Source organism: Blennius ocellaris (assembly GCF_963422515.1).
Source record: "Blennius ocellaris genome assembly, chromosome: 20".
Taxonomy (NCBI): Eukaryota; Metazoa; Chordata; class Actinopteri; order Blenniiformes; family Blenniidae; genus Blennius; species Blennius ocellaris.
In genome coordinates, this window is record NC_137669.1 from 17,461,406 (window position 1) to 17,481,084 (window position 19,679).

The following is a 19,679-nucleotide window of genomic DNA, read 5'->3' on the forward strand; positions in this document are numbered from 1 at the left end:
TGGTATTCTCACTCGCACCAGGCGCGAGAGCAGAACAGAAGTCGGAACGTCGATTGTTGTCTCCATGTGGTCACCACACCCGCATGAGATGTTTTCATATGATGACGATGTCCAACAACACATAAGAGTGTCAAAATACACTGGTGTGAATATGACAGCAAAAAGGCCTCTCTTTTTTTTTTTCTTCTTCTTTTTTACCCCCCCCCCTCCAAGTTCATTAAGCTAAGGTCAAGATTTTTGTGTGTGTCCATCTGATTGTGGTATATTGTTACACCTCTGCTTGATTCTCTTCTGTGTTCCTGTCAACCTTCACATCATCCCGACCGTGGTGGACACGAAGCCCTTTGGACGAGGCGGTCCAGCTGTGTATGAAGTGTCACTCGGAGACGGTCGCTAGGACAAGAGCACGGTGGAAACCAGCAGCATCGCCACGGTGAGAAGAAGGCGGTCACGTGATGGGCTGCTGCCGCTGACACTTTTCTCCAGCTTGGGAACTTCGGGGTTAAATTCATCTGCAGAAGCAAAAGCACAAGAGAGGAAACAAGAAAGTGAGGAAAGACGAGCCGGGTGTGTGAACGAGCGTGCGCCAGACAGAAGGAAACCAACCATTGCTACATTATTAATTCATCAATCTAAAGGCAATGTGTGACGCATGCAAATTGCACTTTAACATATGCAAGAGAAAGAGACATGTTGCAATTATCAACAAACCACCAATTATCATCAGCTACATATGGGCATTTCCCCCGTGGGACGGAAAATTAAAAACACTTTTGCTTCTGATCTGTTTTTTTTTCCTCCATGTATTCCTCCTTTCACACTAATGATGTTTTTATCCTCGAGGGATTTCAATCAAACCAAATTACTATGGCCTCGCCATTGATTAGACACAACAGAACATTAGCTGGAGGGGAAAGATAGAGAAAGAGCTGGGAGAACACATTTAGTAATATTCAGTAAAAAGTGGATTACTCTGAGTCATTATGCTCTGTCTCGACATAATGCCTCCCATTATATCTAGAGGGTTATTACCTATCCAAATAAAGCAAAGGAAACACAACACTGCTCACACATCAATCACAGTTTTAGTGCAACCTCTGCTCAAGCCTGCTTTTGTCTCTCAAGAAAACGGCAGTTTCTTATTAATGTCAGTCATATTGTCGCACGTCGGGCATAAAACTGAGAAATGGATGGAGACGAGGAAGTTTAAATTACGTAACTTCTCCGAGTTTAAAGTCTTAAAACGTGACAAATTGATGTTGCATTGCATCAACGGCAAATCGAATTTTGAATCATAAAACAAAATTAGGAAGTGAGAAAAAACAACAAATCTCAAACAAATTGGATATTCATCTCAAATTTTGAGCAAAAAAATATACATAAATTATACGTCTTGTCTGTTGAGCCTTCGCACAGCCGTCGTAAACTCTCTTGACAGAAAAGTTATAGTCGACATATTGTCTGTTTTTTAAGTGAGGCATTAAATCGAGCGAGCGAGATGTCCTCCGCTGTTTCAATGTCAATGGCTCGTCTAGTTTCTAAATATAACTGAGACGGTAATTGCCTTCAAGTAAAAATAACAGAGGTGATGGCAGATAGCAGTCAGGGACAACAATCCCCTCGTATGTCTGATGAATGTTCGGAATTTTGTTTTGTTTTTCTTCTTGTGTCTCGTCTGAATCTCAACCAACCAACATCTCCGGTTTGTCCGGGTCTGGCGACTCCAGCTCACGTCAGAGACGTGGTTAACGAACACGCAGCATCCGCCTGCTGCCATGACACACAACATTGACATTCACACCGCGGCGTGCCGCCATGAACTCAGACATTAAACAGTAAGACAAGGCAGGAGGGAGAATATAAACCAGCACTGCCTCGGGTAGGGCCCGCAGCAGGTCGCGGCGAGGTCGTCACACTATGTGGACTGTTTCTCCAAAAGGTTTTTTTTTTTTATCAGATGGGATTCTGAGGTAAAATTTACTGACAGGGGCCGGAGGAGGAGACTCGCTGTCCCTGCAGAATAAGCGACCCCTTTCTTACCTTTACATAAATAAGTACATGCAGCCACAGCTCCATCTCCACAGACGCATTGCGTGTGAACTGAATCTTCCAGACTTATTTGGAGGAGCTCGGGAAAAATCTCAAAGCTGCACTTCTTCAAAACCTTCGCTATTTAGGGAGGCCAGCCTTGGAAGATGAATGTGGGGGACGTTGGGCGCCTCTGGCCATAACAAGTTATCAAAGGTTCACAGTATGACATCTAACATCACAGTACAATTGTGGGATACAGCAATCAATTTCCAAGCGCACAATCTGCTGCAGTCTTGTCTGAACGGGGTGCAACAACAGACGGGCAAGCAGGGCAGCGCCGCCTGTCCACAGCGAAATGCCCAAGGCGTTTACAGTGAGATAAGAAGCATCAGCACTAGACTGTCGATGAGTGGAAAAAGGTTGTCTGGCTCGATAAATCCTCGTGCACCCCAATGACGGCGGACTCGCAGTGATGTGTCAACAAACACGAGGCAATGGACCCGTCCGGAACGCCCACGGATCCGCGGGTGAATCGAGGCGATACGACACTTTTGGAGGGTATTCAGATGGCTCGCACCTCGCCTATAAAACAATTCACTGATTGTCGTTCCCAACAAAATCACCAGAGCAATTAACATTTCCCAAATAACTTCAAGCAGTTCCATGAAGGAATAATGTTATTGGGCTCTTCAAGCTGACCGCCGAACAATAATAGCTTTAACACTTGAAGGCAATTAGCAGCTTTCAGATGTCTGAATTGCTGCTTATATCTCTGAACAGTTCAGCGATTCAAATCGTGTCACGGGGGGTAGGTCAACAAGAGCGGGGGTATCATCTTCATTATTGTGCTAAGTGGCACAGATGTCGCTGTGCACGCTCTTTTAAGTCGACTTTCAGAACGACTCCTCTTCTCTTCTGTGAGCATAATGGTCCTATTATATTGAAAAGACTAGTCCTTACTACTGATGCAGATTCAATGTCAAGTGAAGATTATCTCATGCTAATGAGTTTTACATGAACTATCCATTGAGCTGACAATAAAAATGCATTGCAGCATTAATGTGACATTAATGTGACTTTTTTTTATAACATGAAGAGAAATTTTTGAAGTAATGTAATAAAATACATAGTTATTAACTGTAGGCTTCTGGGAGATACAGACAAATGACACGCATCTGTGGTCATAGTGACCTTGACCTCCTTTTACCCATTGACATGTGGACAGTGAGTTTAACCACAGAGACAGGCAGTCAGGCACACTTACAGGAAAGATTCATGGATAAGGTTCAAATGCATGTTTTTTTGTTTGTTTGTGTTTGAGGGGAGAAAACCCACACATGCACAGTGACAACATGTAACCTCTGCACAGAACCGAGAGTGCGAACCGCTACACCCCTGTGTAGCCCTGCAGGACAATTGAGGCAAAATAATATAAAAGCTACAGATTCAAAGTCCAAATTTATAAAGCATTTCAAGTTGATTTTGGAGCTGGGAAAAATGAAATAGCTGTACATCAAAATATTTAGATTTACGTTCTGGAAAAAGAAAAAAGAAAAAAAGTCAAACAGGTTGACCATGTCTTTATACTGTTTTCCTGGGATTAGCTGGAAAGCTGCAACTTGTTCTTTCCGAGGAAGCCACATTATTCTGAGTTGGAAATTCCAAGGAGCCACACACACTCACACCTCGGGGCAATTTACAGGCAAAAACTAACCTGTTTTTGGACAGCAGGAGGAGTTAACCAGATCAGTGTTTGAACCCATGCATATCGCCTGTTTATTCATTAGCTATTTCTATAGTAACTTCTTCAATGGATGAAAAGTATACCAAAGTGTAAGCTCAGGATTTATCGATTGAACAGCTTAGGAACAGAGCAGGAGGACGCTGTGTGGACCAGGAGGCTGGAGCTTGTTTGCTCTCCTTCTCACACTTTGACCCTCGACACAACTGCATAATTCTTCTAGCACCTACCATGTTAGCAAGATATGGATTTGTTACTTGAACTTTTGAAGACCAAGACTTTTACTTCTGAGGACGGTGGAGAATTTCTGGAAATCTCCTTGATATTTTGCATTAAAAGCAGAGTTCAAAGTTCTATTAATACTGACCTACCACACATTAATCAATCTGAATCTAGATGGAGCCGACCAGTGTGGAGGTGGGCTCAGTCACCTCAGCATTTTGCATGTTCTCTCTGTGTGTACAAAGTATTCTTACAAAACTGAAGAACACGTTTGGTTGGGAGTTAAAATGTCTTGAAATACTTCAAGCATGCCCAATCACCTTCAGGAAAAGAATCTGATATACCATGACCTGTCAGCTTGATAATCTTTACCCATTTCTTGGTGAACAAATGGTAAATTGCCGACAGACCCGAGTGTGTCTGATTGTGTGTTTCTGTGTTCGCCCTGTAATAGACCGGTGGCCTGTCCACTGTGTATCGCTATCTTCAGGCACCGGCTCTCAGCATGCCAAATTTGAAGACATTTCCTGCAGGCATTCTGTAACTATCGCCCTAACAAGCATGACAAAAATGGACCTGCAACCCAAAAAGATGATGCATCCTGCATTCATTGCTCGGATGTAGAAATATCCCACCTGATGGCAAGCGAGCAAACATGAACATTAAATGACACGAGGCTCCAGCCAATTATCAGGCCAGAAAACCACAAGTCTGTTGTCGATTTGCCACGAAAACACAGCTGCTGTTAACATGACCAAAGGTGGTGAATCATCTTGGTGGATGTATCCTGGTTTCCTTCGCACAGCACAGCTATATATTCTGTCCAATTTGAAGAAAATCTGCATACAACACGATGCACAGATGTCATGGTTCACATTTTTTTTGGGGAGAACAGTTTCCAGTTGTATTTTCTGTCCACTGACTAATTTATGTTTTAGCCTTGAGCCCTCCTCCGCTGCTGCAGAAAACCTCACATGGAATGTGTTTAAGGCCAAGTAAGTCACAGATGGAAGAATGCATAGAAGACTTTTGCTTTTGCTGGAGGAAACTACAAATCTATGATTAATTCAAGCAGGAGGTTTCAGCATTGAAATATTATAGCACATATGTGTAAAATACTGTGAGAAGCTTGCTATGAGATACTCCTCTCAAACGAATCTCTGCTATTCATAATTAATGCCAAAAACAGCCGCAAGCAGGAAAGAAAGGGAATTGCAGGGAGATTTAGAAAATAAATATTGCAAGTTTGGCCAAACCAGTGATTTTACAAATAATGGATCATATTTGTATTGATGTATTAAACTACAATGACAGGCAAGCTGTTTTATTTTGTAAAATGGGGCTGAGATAAACAAGCTAATAAGACAATCTGACAGATTGAAAACAAGCCAATAGTGTCATCTTTCATAAATGTGATTTGAAAGCATTTCTCATTCACATATTAATGTGGAGTAGCTTCTTGTTTGACAAATGATTTAAAGGGATGTATGTCGCAGGTAATGCGATTTTTCTTGGATGTGAAGGTAAAGATGGGGGTTTGGTCTTTTAAACAACTGTATCTGTAACATTATCACCATTCTTTCCACTTCTAAAACAAAGAAATAATAACGGGAAGTACAATAACAAGACCCATATAGAAATATAGCCAACTTATCCTTGAAACACCTTTTTACACAGAAGGGAAGTGTGACGTCGAAGCTAATAATAAAGTGACAGCGAGTCCAAACATATGCAAAGGAAGATGAAGAGAAGAGTTGACGCTCAGCCAGTCTGTGGGCTGGTCTGGTCCTGCAGCTTAGTCAGGGAGTGGGTGTCCAGAGGGTCAGCGGGGCCGTCAGGGGCTCTCGGGCGGCTGTTTCACAGTGCGTGCATGCCCATAAATTTGTGTCCTGATTTTGTTATCCTTTCAAATGTATTCAGTAAAATGCATCACAACGCCAGAGGCAATGACTTTTTATGATTCCCTGCCAGAGTGTCTTTTTTTTTTTAATATATTAAATTCTACGTAAGCTGGAGCCTAAGTTACTGCTGAGCAATTCGCCCACCACTGAGCTTTTTCTTTCCTCCTCTGCCCCTTCTCTCTGCGCCTCCCTCTCCCTGCCCGCACTCTGGTTTTTATCTTTCTCTCTCTCTCTCTCTCTCTCTCTCTCTCTCTCTCTTTACCTCTCGCCTATCTATCCTTCCTTTCAGCCAGACTTTCTCTTGCTGCAATTCTCCTTCCCGTCTTTTATCTCACTGACTTTCTCCGTCTCACTTTGTCAACCTCTTTCCAAATTCACCCTACCTTCTTCCTCTCTTTTCTATTTCTCTTTTCTGAATTCTCTCTCTCTCTCTTTCTCTCTGAAGGTACTCGTTGCTCAAGAGCTCTTTTCATTCGGCCTCTGTTGGTCTCAGTTTCCATCTCAGGCAGGTCACAATCTCTTCGCCCTCGTCGCAGGCCACCTACGGCTCCCAGAAACAAGCACACTAAATGATTCCCGGCAAGAAGCTTTTGTTTGAGATGGGGACGGAGAGAGAGGAAGAAAAATAGAGGGTTTATGTAACCACTCGGCTGCACAATTGACTCGCTCACTGACATGCTTTCTCCTTAGGTAAACATGGACTTTTCATTTCTTACAAGACCTCTACTGACCTTCTAGATTTTGCCCAGGGGTGAAGAGGAAAGATTTTACCTGTGTGTGTGTGTGTGTGTGTGTGTGTGTGTGTGTGTGTGTGTGTGTGTGTGTGTGTGTGTGTGTGTGTGTGTGTGTGTGTGTGTGTGTGTGTGTGTGTGTGTGTGTGTGTGTGTGTGTGTGTGTGAGTGAGTGGAAAACTTTGGGGCATTTTCTCTATGTTCATTTTGTTTTTGTTTTTAATATCGAATGACTGATATATTTTTTTTATTAGGTGTGCTGACTGGGATTGCAAAGGGCTTGAATTTTAATATACAATGGAATCAACAGAGATCTACTCCACTTATCCAAGTTTATTTTTAATTTCCCCGCTCACAGAGGGAATATTTATCCGAAATAGGAAGGCATGGGATGTGAGTGTGATCTGTGTTTGCCAGTCAGTATAAAAAAAAAAAAGGCTAGATGTAAGATGACAGGGGTGCACAGTGGTGTAGCTGTTCGCACCGTCACTTCACAGTGAGAAGAACCCGGTTTGATTTCAGGCTGTTTGGAATTTTCATGTTCTCCATGTCCTTTTTCTCCTACAATTCAAAAACATACTAGTTTTTACTGTCTTCGGACTGAAAAAAGTGAATGTAGAAGACGATTACTTTCAAGCACTACTTTATCTGCAAGTCATTTTGATAATCTGGATAAGATCTTCACATCATATTTGATAACTTCCTTCTAAAGTAATCGAGTAGTAGCAGTGCTCCCTATTTTGCCTGCTCCTGACTTTATAATCTGTATGCCTCACTGTGTGCAACTCATTAAAAGCGTCTTTATGTAAGGTAATGTGAGGTCAGAGACTGCTGTGTAGCATCATGACTGAATTAATGCAGCTGACAGAGGAAACAATTAATCTTGTAACGACACTGATGAATGAATGGTATAATAAGGGCAGTATTGGGGCAAATTCTCTTCCTGTGTATTGGATCAGTGCTTCCACATTATTCCTCGTGATAATTACGCTATCAAGACCCATACAAACAATGGCCGCAAGTCCAAAATTGAACATGATGCCTTCTTATAGTTTCATAGTATACAAAAAAAAAACCCCTGTTGAATCATTATGGATGCTGTGTTCATGGTCTTGCCCACATTGCACAACTCCAGTGCAGAAAATAAAGATTTTACTCATCAACCATTTATGACTTGGGGATTTTCTTTCGCCAACCAAAGAGTAGAAAAACTAACAAATGGTTGGTTCCTTTCCACAAAGAGTGATACACAAATCAAGCTCTGCAGCCAAATATTGACCAGCGTCTGACAATTGGCAGCCGTTCCCTTTCAGCAGCTCAGTCACTCACCAATGTCGTGTATTTTGATGTTTGGCCTTACTGTGTAGTCGGGAGGAGTCTGACTGGAGTCATCATCTGCCTGGGAGACTGAGAGGCACACAACATATACACAAAGAGAGTGACAGAATGGAAGAGGGAGAAATAACAATCCCAGGACAGAAACACCGGTGTGTGAAAAGAGAGAGAGAGAGTGAGAGAGAGAGCGAGAGAAAACAGATCATTAAAACAGGCCGGAGAAAAACTTGCATTTTAGACATCATTAAACCGTGTGCAGTAATAGTAGGACGTGGAGGCGTTAGAGTGCCCCTGCCACGGCGAAACCACAAACAAATAGACTGCGTGTCCAGACTACCATCTGCACATTAAAAGCAATTGGAAGAGGTGGACAGAAATCATTATTACATTTACTGTTGGTCTAGACACAAAATTACATTCAGCCTGCAATGCCAAATTATCCGTGAATGAACGACGTGTGGGTTCCTTGATGCGCGCGTGTACGACTTTGTATATTTTCATGCTGCTAAATATGTGTCTGCATGAGCCTACGACTGTGATGTGTGGTTAGCAAGATGAAACAGCGTCAACAGACGAGCCTGCAGACATGCTGGCAGTAATCAGCTGGAACCTCACAGATGTAAATCGCATGACATGCATATTCACATCTTTCTCACTGCGAAGTCTTGTAAGGGTTAACCGGGGAGACGCGCATGGGAATGGAAAGAAAGGCAGTCGAATCCAGCAACGTCTTTGATAGCAGGCTGTTAAAATGACCTTGCCGAGCAAAGGTTGCAGATCGTAAAGCGACTAAATACACCCTCACGCACACACACACACACACACACACAGGAGAAAAATTTATGGCCTACATGTGCAGACAGACACACAAACTCTTACATCCAAACACACACACACAGAAGCAAATGGAAGCACGGTAGACACATCAATAGATTAGCAGTGACACTGGGATTGGGGGGTGGGTGTTAAGGTGATGTGTACACAGGGGCTGACACTGGCCTGAGTGTGGGATGTATTAGTGCTGACAAGGTTAGAGGAGAGGGGGAGGCTTTCAGCACCGGGCTGCCTGATCAAAGGCCTGCAGGGGCTACCAGGGTAAAAATAACACACACCACTATACAGAGCAGCAGGCATCGCAGAGCAAGAAAGAGAGGAGCAGAGATAGGGAGAAGGAGGGGGTGGTCAAGAGAGCTGTGGGAGAGAGGTATAGGCAGTGACGGGCAGAGAGGAGGGCAGAAGGATTTTGCAGCTGAGTATTTCTCTTTTTTTAACTTTTACGTCTTTTGTGCAGCTTCACGAGAGCATGTCACTCATAGAGTGAGATCGAGCATTACTGTAATAGCACTGAGACAGAGAATAACATTAAGCCATCACTCTCAAAGCTCTGCTTCGAGGAAAGAGACACCATCATCAAAACGTTGCCAAGACAGCACGAGGCAGAAAAGCCTCTCACTGAGACAAGACTGTCAGATCTTAGTTTCTCCCTCTCTCTCTCTCTCTCTCTCTCTCTCTTTGTCTGTGTCTCTCTGCCTCTTTGTTTCTATTTCTCTGTTTATTTGTGAGATACAAAGGAGATAGGATGGGGAGTGGATGTGAAAACAAAGCAACACAGAGCGGGCGAGGGCGGCGTGACTTTGGATCTCACCGGTGGAGCAGCAGACGTAGACCCTCAGTCTCAGGCAGCTGTGGCCGTGGTGAGTGGGTGTGGCTGAAAGACCAGGGCAAACACAGAAAAACGTGTCAACCTTGTGCCCTCTGCAGGCCACACAGCCCTCGACAACCGTCTGAGAGACTGAGCTCAGTCTGTCCTCGGCTGAACTTCCAGAATCAATTAACAACACCCACATGCCGTCAATACATGGAGGTGACAGTTATAATCTCCGATCAAAATATTGAATGTGCAGCCCCCTCAGGCTTTTTTTTTTTTTCCAACCCATTAAAATAAACCAGCGCCAGTGTTTATTGGCCCGACTCACAGATGTAGTAGTACTCCTGGCCCACGTTGAACTCGTAGCCTAGCGAGAAGGCGCTGTAACGCTGGAACTTCTCGGAGAACTTGATGGGCGCGTGGGGCGCGTGGGGCCGGTTGCACTCCCAGCGTTTGAATCCCAGGTGGGGGTCACAGGTCCGATATCCGCGATAGCTGACCATGTAGAGGATGTACTGCTCGGCTATGACGCGCTCCAGCGTCCCTCGCTGGCTGGTGTTGTAGTGTGGGCAGTAGATATCCAGGTAGTCGTTGACACTGACTTGTACTGTGAATCCCTCCCTTCGTAGCCTGAGAAAACAAAAAGATGCAAAATAAATGTGGGCATCGAGTGAGAGCCAAGATATCCTGCACCAAACTTCAAAACAGCACTTCTTTCTGCCAAGATGTACATGTTTTCCTGGAAAACTGAAACTCCGTTTTTAGATGTTTTACAAACAAACAAGAAATGTGAAGATATGTGACTCTATGCAGGTGCTTCTAGCATGAGACCTGTGGCAGTTTTCACTTTCAATTTTCAGCAGACAAAACAAACAAACAAGCCCCTGACTTACAGCAGTGTAATGACAATGATGCAAGACAGAAAAAAACGGCACATCCTCACATTTGTGGCTAAGGAAGTTGTGCCCGTTTATCAGGATAAATTATTAATCAGTCGTCAGTTTCCTTCATGCATATCAACTGACTCTTTAATTGACTTGTAGTTTAAGCAAAACTGTTCACATTAACAGAATTAATGGGAGCAATAGACTTTCCCCTCAGCCTTAAAAAAAACAAAAAAAACCCCCACCTTTTCTCTTGAAGAGATAAACTAATACATTCCTCACTTCCTGCTGCATATAAAAACAGTTTTTTTTAGTGTGAAATGCCCCATGGCACTCACTGAGACCGATGCTGAGAATGATAATCTACACGGCAGCTCGCCCCTCCTGAGCCAGCTACAGGCGGGTCATTGAGGTGAAAGGAGATTCTGTCAGCGGCGATGTATGCTCCGGCCGCAGGGGGACCAGCCCGAACAACGGACATATCATGGCCCAAACTCCCCTGGCAAGGGTTAGTGATGGAGGACAGGGATGTTAAGCGTGAAAGAGAAGCCTGTGTGTGTGTGTGTGTGTGTGTGTGTGTGTGTGTGTGTGTGTGTGTGTGTGTGCACGCACAGTAACCCTTTCGTCGATTTAAATCTCTTCATTGAACAACTGAGAGGATGATGTGATATTATTTCCCATACAGCCTCCATGCTGTTACCCTCACTGTTTATAATACTAAGTATACTGATTATGTAAATTACACAGTCTGTAATTACACAGAGCAGAAGTCATTAGAAGGGCTCCTGCAGGTGAGCTGATGAGATGGGAATTGTCCTCGGCTGCAGTGGTGTGTGTAACCTGCACCAACCGGCTGTAATGACCGATTTCAACCATTAGGTGGAGGTATTGTTACACCTCCTTTTTCCTATGTGCTTCTACCCCCGCTGATCCTCTGCAGCCATTTCTTTTTCTGCACTTGCTCCTCTCCTCATTCTCGCACATGATCTGCTACACACCTACAGAAGAGGCAGGAATTTCACACTGTAGTAACCGTCGCCTCACTGTGCATTACGCGGAGCTGTTGACAGGCTCACCTAAACATGTGCACACGTGCACGCGTTACTGGGTCAGGCCTCCGGAGAGAGTATAATTTTATTACAAAATGAAGATCAGAAATGTCAGAACACCCTCCTTTCTCACTCTCGCTCTCTCTCGCTCTCTCTCTCTCTCGCTCTCTTTCAGTCTCGTAATATTTCTCACCGTGGCGTTACATCTTTCTTTTTTCGGAGCCTCTCCTTGACTCTGATCTTCATTCCTCCCTCACTTCTCTCCATTTACACTCACGCTGGGGCAAGATGAATATCAATTCTCTTAACCAGCATTCTTTTTAGGCCATCAATCTTATCTGTGCTTTCTATCCCTGCTGCTCAGATGTGAGATGACAAGACTTTTGTCTTGCAGTGTTGCGGGAAGAGACAACACTGCTCTGCGCTTCAAAGGGACTATATTTAGAGAGTGGGGCTGGTGGTAGAGGAGGGGAGGAAGGTTGAGATTGGAGGGGTGGAAGTAGATAAAGAGGTACAATGGGTGTGGGTTAAAAAGAAGAGTAGACAGGCATAAGATAAAACGGCGTGCTGAAGATGAAAATATGCACAAAGGAGAATCCTTGGACGCAAGTGGTGAGTCAAAAGTCAGACAGAGTCAGAGTCATTGAGAAATAAGTGAGAGGGCAGTGGCGTGCAAGAGGAGCTGAATACAAGAAAGCAAGAGGATTCAGAAAGAGAGTGTGTCTGTGTTTGAGCGCTCAATAGTATTTATGGATGAAAGGCTGCTGGGTACCACTGAGACAGAACAGCAAATGCAGCAAACTTGTCAGCAAAGCGTTTCTTCTTGAACATTCACTTCATTCAAATGTGTACATCAGAGACTACTGCAAGGGACAATAACGCCTTGTTCGCTGGATCCAAGAAAGCTGATATGGAGGCTGAGAATAACTTCAAATATTAGTATTTTTCTTAACTAATCCACAGACAACGAAGCTCTTCTTGGACGGTTCTCCTGAAGAGATGGTGAACGATTACTGTGCTCACCCGCCACATTTTTAAACCAGAGTATTTACAATAAGTAAGGAACGTATACTGGTTGAACAAACTCGTATCGTATGATTTATTTGGATTTTATGGCTCTAGATTTGTGAGATGTGACAGGACGGTCATACATAATGACAGGTTCATATTTCTTTAATGGACATTATACATGTAAAGCTAATGGTGTATATCTGATGTATATGGTGTATGCCTTCTGGTTATGAGGTATCGTAAAAGGGTCAACACTCTATTTTGGGTCAGGGACCCCACAAACCCACCGATGCAAGTCAAACTTAAATTATTCCAAAATATGAAGATACTCTAGTGAGTACTCATCAGTATATGTGGACTGACACACACAGTGTTGCACACGAGGACGTGCAAGCGTCACACAGACATCCTCCAGTTTCTGATTTGATTTAAACAAATTTTACCATTTCTGTCATTTGCTGCCACTTGGTAATCAAGCGCTCCGTGAGATGACTCCCTTTGTGCTGTTCACCTCGCCGCTTTGACACGGAAATTAACAGACGGTCCTGTGACTGCACTGTTTTTCTGTTTTTGGTTTTCACTGAGGCCGACTCGCTGTAGCAACACAGCAGGAGGACCGTTTGTTCCAAACATAGTCAGCAATAGAGAGGAAGCGCGGGGATAAAAGAGGAGGAGGAAAATGACTCTGTAGGAGGAAGAGAAGGTGCGGTGCGGCAGAGAGGAGGACAGAAGAAACGCAGCAGCCCGGGAGGGAGGAGTGAGAGGAGCAGGCTGGGTGAGAGGAGGCAGGGAGTCCCTCTAGGTGCACGCCGTTATATAAGCAGACCACTTAGTGGCACAAAACAAAAAGTTTGCAGGGCAGGGAGGAATGGAGGGAGGAGAGGAGAGGGGAAACTGAAGGAAGCTGTGAGGAGAGATTTAATAACTTAAGGTAGGGGAGGGAGGGAAATGCATTGAATGATGACAACACGGGAGAAAGGCACAGGAAAGGAGGCAGAGGCCGAGACAGAGACGTAGCGCTCCCCGGGGATGAACATATATGTGGTAAAAGTGCATAAAAAAGACTGATGGCTCTCATTGGCGCGTTGTCTCTCTTTTTCCCGCAGCATCCGACTCTCCTCCTTTCCTTTTCCGCTGTGCATTGTCTCAGCGGTGGTTTTGCTGTCTCATCATCATTTTCCTATGAGTGGGAGTGCACAGCTAGTTAGTAAAGGCTGCACAAGCTGGTGAAGACTGCCAGGGGAGGCAGATAGAGGGGGAGAGAGACGGAGAGTGATAGAGGAGGACCAGAGGAGGGTGGAGGAGGAAGAATGAGATAAAGATAGCACCACTGCACCTTTCACATCTGTGCTAAAAAGAGTCTTTGGGGAATACTGAAGGTAATAAATAACAGTGGTGTAGTGGGGCTTCAGCAGAAGACGCCAAAAAAAATGCTGTGAGTGTACAGAAACAGCGTTTACTAAATAAAACAGGACACATCAATAACATCTTTGATATCCCCTCTGATAGGGTTACAGCAGTCAGGAATTATTATGACAATTATTGTAGTGTGATTACTTTTTTCTCCAACAAGTAAGACACATGGGCGTTCCTGTCCAGCTGGTTAACAACCACCACAACAATGTGTCCATGCAAGAGACAGGCCGCCTTGCCAACAGGAAATCTCAATGTCCACTGTGCTGCTGAAGTGTCACTGAGGATAAGATAACAGCTGGACTGGCAGTGAATCCCTGTAGATTCATGGTGAAACCCACCATCTTGCTTTCTGACGCAACATTGTAGGAGTGGAGCGCTCAGAGGAGTGCTGGGTGAAAACTCTCATTATTTCAGGGTGTTGCTGAAAATACAATATTTATATTATGAACATACGGCAAAATCACACTATACGTCCGTTCACTGAGCTTGAACCGCATTGCACAAGCTTTGTCTGAAGCCAAGTGGTGTTTGGTGAAATGCCAGATTTCTTTGTGTTTTTTCAAATTGTAGGATATTCGTTAACGGCAGCAGGGATTCATAGGCAATAAAAGGCACAAACCTTCTTGTGCAAGGTAAATGCTTCTGGTGTTCAATACGGTAAATCTTCATACATAGCCTGCAACTGTCACAACTTTTAAATGTACATTTCTTCATTTTTGATGCATCTACATCACATTTACAATAACGTCAGGTCTTTAATATGTGTTTTGATGAAATGGGAGACCCAGCCCAACACTTACTACCTCATCACATTTGTATTTAATTTAGATTGCTGAATTATTGCTCAAATTAAGTAATTTAAAGTTTGTCTTTCTACGAGAAAGTGAGCAATAATTTCAAAAACCCTGCTTTAGTTTGAGATGTAATCATTGAGTTCCTCATTAAAATAGTGTTTAAAAATGCAAGTGATGTATGATCAATGTCAATATTTTTCAGGTATATCTATATCTATATCTATATCTTTTTCTACACACAAACATATCTCCATTATCTATTCAATATTGATCAAAAATGGGCTGCTACTTGTTTGAACTTCTATGGCAATGATTCAGAGTTACAGTGAAACGATGAGAGCTGCCATGTTATCCCTGTGCAAGACATCGATTTGCTTTGCTCCGAGCTCCCACGGCGCAAAAACACAAAAATTGAGATTGATTCATGACTATAAGTTGCAAGATTTAAATTGTATACGACCGTCTGTCTCTCTGCGTTTGCTCGGTGATGGACCGGCGACCTGTCCATGTTGTAACCTGTCTGATGTTTGTTGAGAGCGCTTCACGACCCCAAAGTGGATAACGAACTGAAAAGATGGACGTATGGATGGATGAATGAATAAAAGCAACTGAAGGTAACAGTTATCAATGCCTAAACTGCAAAATGTGAAATATTGAAGAAAAAATTTAAATCAAGTTACATCAATAAGAAGTGAATTCAAATACTTCCCGTTTCCTGTAATTAATAAAGTAACGTATCAGTTGTTATAGAGAAATTATGTCAATCACCTAATCGACTTGGTAATGTCCTAATCATCTCATTACAATAAGAAAGTAAATAGCCAAACTGTTTGTCAACAACAAAACAGAGGACACATTTCTTTCCTTCACTCTCAGGACGAGAGATGTCAATCATGTGTTTTACTTTCCAGAAGGTGTAAGCTGGAACGGATCCGTGTTGTCTCTCATATTTTTCAGTTTAATAAAATTTGTCAGATTGCATCAAAGGGGGGGGGGGGGGGGGCAGAGGCACGAGAGCTGCTGAGTTTCAAGGAAAATAATACCGGTGCAATTGTATTTGTTTTCTTCTCGTCTGCTGACATGAACGGTTATGAGAAGTCTAAACCCGCCGAGATATTCCTGAGTCACAGAAGTTAGTGCTGTTTGTTCTGCCGGAGGTTCGTCCTACATTGCTGCCAGAGGCTCAAACTGTTTTTTTTCTTTTTTTCTTTTTAAAAAATCCATTAAAAACAGCTGGAAGAGAAAAGTAGCCGGTTTTGACAAACGCCGTCCAACCTGGCAGAAGAAAAGACAGTAATAGCTTCTGACTACACAGACAGGCACTTGTGGTTTTCAGAGGTATTAATGCTGATAGGTAGTGTAGCGAATAAAATTACACCAGTATTATCCTTTGTAAATGCACATTTCAATAACTGTGAGAGGCTTTTTGTGAATATTACCGGTTTTACAAGAAAGCCAAATCACAGTTGTACTTTCATTGTTCATCATTGCTCTCACAGTTCAAAAACCTTCTATTATGAGGCAAAATTCTCATTCCTTACACTTTCTTTTGCTCATTTTATGTACCTATACAGCTACAGATCAAATCACAGTAAAGTGTTTCCACCTCAAAAGTAGCACAATATTGGTAGTATGATATCATTTGATAATTAGTGCATCTCTATGTTTTTTTGTTTTTTTTAAACACATAGGAAGTACAACATAGGAGAAAATTGTGGAGCCAAATATTGAGATCTGGTGATACATTTCTTATAATGATGCATCATGGAAAAAGAATGGTGAAAAAAATTGAAAACTACCATTAGAGACAGTGTGTATTTTTACACTCCATCCATTAAACACATTTTACTTATTGGTAAGTAGTACTTAGTGGTGTAGAAGGAATCTTTCAGAAGGTAAAAATGCCATTTTGAGAACTTTTTACCCAGAAATTTCAGATATGTGTGATTCTAATCCATTTTGTTTACCCTTGCAAGACCTTTCATTATATGACTGGATACAATAATTTATCTTTATACTGACTTTAACAAAAAAAAAAACAACAACTGTCGAAGTCAGTGAACTGACTTTCCTAGAACTACTCGAACAATTAAACTCTGCACTGACTGTATACAATCTATATTCAATTACCAGTGCAACATGGGCTCTTGCATTGTTTTCCATTATTGGTCTCCGATATGGCTGCCATGAAAAATTAGCTAATGGAAGCTTCAATCAAAAGTAATTATGCAGAATCTTGTACTTGCTGTGTATCTGCAAACGGTCCCTGAGACGTTCACTCTTTGTCCAGAGTTGTAGAAGCTACTCCCAGTGAAGACGAGGTCAGTGTAGCGTCGTCATCGGCGACCTTAAACACAGTCTCTCTGGGGTAATCAACATCAGGCTCATCAGAGGGATAAACTGCCGATGCACGAAACGCCGTGACTTAAATGCCATTCACCACTTGTCTGTTTACCGCCGACAACACTCCCCCAATCAAGTCCCCTGGCAGCGACAAGCTCCACTCTGCTGTTTTTCTCTGAACCTCAGCAGCAAAACTCATTACTTGTGCACGAACACAAGCACGCCAATGACACAGACAACAATCGGACATGCAAGCTAGCGTACACACACACACACACACACACACACACACACACACACACACACACACACACACACACACACACACACACACACACACACACACACACGGGCGCGCGCGCGCGCGCGCGCGCACTATATCTCCGGTGAGTCGTCACTGATTGAGTTAACGCTGCAATTAACGGCCCGGTTTACAGCGTTTCGATCCAAAATGGAGGATTGGGGGAGAAACAAGTGCTGAGCCAGTGTGTGGGAAGAGGCAGACGCTGCAACTATCTTCTATTGTACCTCCGGGAGTCGTCCATCGGTTTCCTCCACAACCTCTGTCCACTCTGGGTCCAGAAACATTGAGCAGCGTTACCTTTTCATATTTACCAATTCCTACACAAACCTTGCAATTTCCCTCCTGATTTTCACCTCTTCTTGTATTATTTGAACAGCCCTGCAACACCTCTCTTCATTCCTCTATTTATTTGAAGAAGTAAAAAAAAAAAAAAAAAAAAAAAAAAACTTTTGAAAACGTATGTTTGATCTCGCCTATAAAGCGAAGCGTGTGCTGACCCCAGATCGCTGGCAGTGGTTTATAGTCCTGCTAAGTAATTGCGAGCCTTGCTCAAGGAGACCTTGACATAAATTACTCTTTCAAACCAATCACTCTAACAGCAGTTTATTGATTTAAACCAATCACATCTCGGCAATCCCTACTCGTTGACCACAATGTGCACACGGAACAATTCCCGCCGTTTCCAATGCATTCACACGAACGCAACTCAAAGTTCAGTCGCAGGCGGGGGGGGGGGAGTTATAGTTTGTGATGTTTTCCTAATTTGCAAATGAATTAATAACTTGTCATAACACATCCAAAGTGTAATGAGATTTGAGATTAAACACCAAAAAGTGTTAGAAGACGCTCTCTGCTGGGCTGCTGAGAGATGCTGAAATGCCACAGCTTTCAAATGAATTAATCGCTGCAGTAATTAATACATTTGTGTGGATGTTGACATTTGCCAGCAACAATGAGGTGAAACAATTGCTTAAGAGCAACACTGAATCCAGAAGGATGTAGCTGGTCCATGCAGAAAGTTATAGATTTCAGGTTTGAAGTGATATTTTATCGATCATCCACTCTCCCGTCTCAGTGGGGAGCGTTAAGAGTGCCGAATCAGCTGAAGAGCAGCATCCAGCAGCTTGCGGGGTCAATTCTTGCCAGCGCCGGGCCTGAGAAATGGATCTTTAGGTTAAGTTGAAGGATGGCCTCTCATCTCGCCACTCGACAGCTGCTTTTTGTTCGTCTCTCCGAGCGAGCATTGCTCCAAGTCGGCCTCTTATAAAGTGGCTGATGACAAACTTCACATGATGATGATCCCATTCAACACAACTGATTCAAAGACCATCACTTAATCGCTTCTTTACTTACTTTTGTGAAGAGAAATTAATTAATCTTTTGTTCTATAAATTATTTCAAAATGACGAGGAACCCCTAATCCCCCAGGGAATGGCTTCAAAATCCCATCTTTGTGCAAAAGACCTCCTAAATATTCAATTTAGTACAGATGAAAACGGAGAAAACAACAGAGCTTCACACTTCAGAGGATAAAAGCATGAAATGTTTTCTCTTTTGTGCTTGATAAATGCCATTAAAAATTAACTGGTGATCACTGCAAATCATTTTCCTTCATTTCTCAGTAAGGGGTTTCATCACCTCGACATATTGTTCAGTTATGTTGAAGTTTGTTTTGTGGTGGCTGCCGAGAGGAGCCGTGCTTAAAAATAAACCGCTGGTTCAACTCTAGACTTTGGGCTTTTCTATGTGGAGTTTGCATGTTCTCTCTTTGCATTTGTAGGTTTTTCGCCAGTATCCTGCCCCCCCCCCCCCCCCAAAATTGCAAAAACATGCATGTTTGGAGCTAATTGCATTGACTCTAAAATGCCCTCAGGTGGGAATGTGAGTGTGTGAGTGCTTGTCCTTTCCTGGACCACACCGGTACTCTGCCTCCGCTGGGACCAGCTCCAGGACTTCACGACCCTACAGGCCGGATTTTTGTTAAACTGCACACTCATGCAAATAGATAGCATTTCTAGTTTGCTTGTGTTTCGTGGGTGATTCACAAGCAACATGAGTGGTATTGTGTGAAAACGGGCATTACCTATTACCGGGTTTACCTATTTTAACTGAGTCATGCCCCAAAACGTAAATCTACCCAGGCCTGAAGTAAAGGGATTTTTCTGTTTGCCTGCTGTTTGAATCCACGGATGTCGTTACTTGAATTGTGACAGTGATGGAAACAAAACCAATCATGATGAACATAATAACACCGTTTCCGCAGTTCCAA

General features: G+C 43.1%; 1 protein-coding gene across 1 annotated transcript in view; it reads right to left on the reverse strand.

Moving 5' to 3' along the window:
• Positions 1-393: 393 nt before the first annotated feature.
• The window catches only part of efna3a (ephrin-A3a), a gene marked incomplete at both ends in the record, with an annotated part of 65,768 nt that continues 46,482 nt past the window's right edge, over positions 394-19,679 (reverse strand). Inside the window, 4 exons of the mRNA XM_080515812.1 lie at positions 394-512; positions 7,956-8,033; positions 9,607-9,669; positions 9,938-10,239. Of these exons, the coding sequence (XP_080371938.1) occupies positions 394-512; positions 7,956-8,033; positions 9,607-9,669; positions 9,938-10,239 (562 nt within the window). The remainder of the gene's footprint in view (positions 513-7,955; positions 8,034-9,606; positions 9,670-9,937; positions 10,240-19,679) is intronic.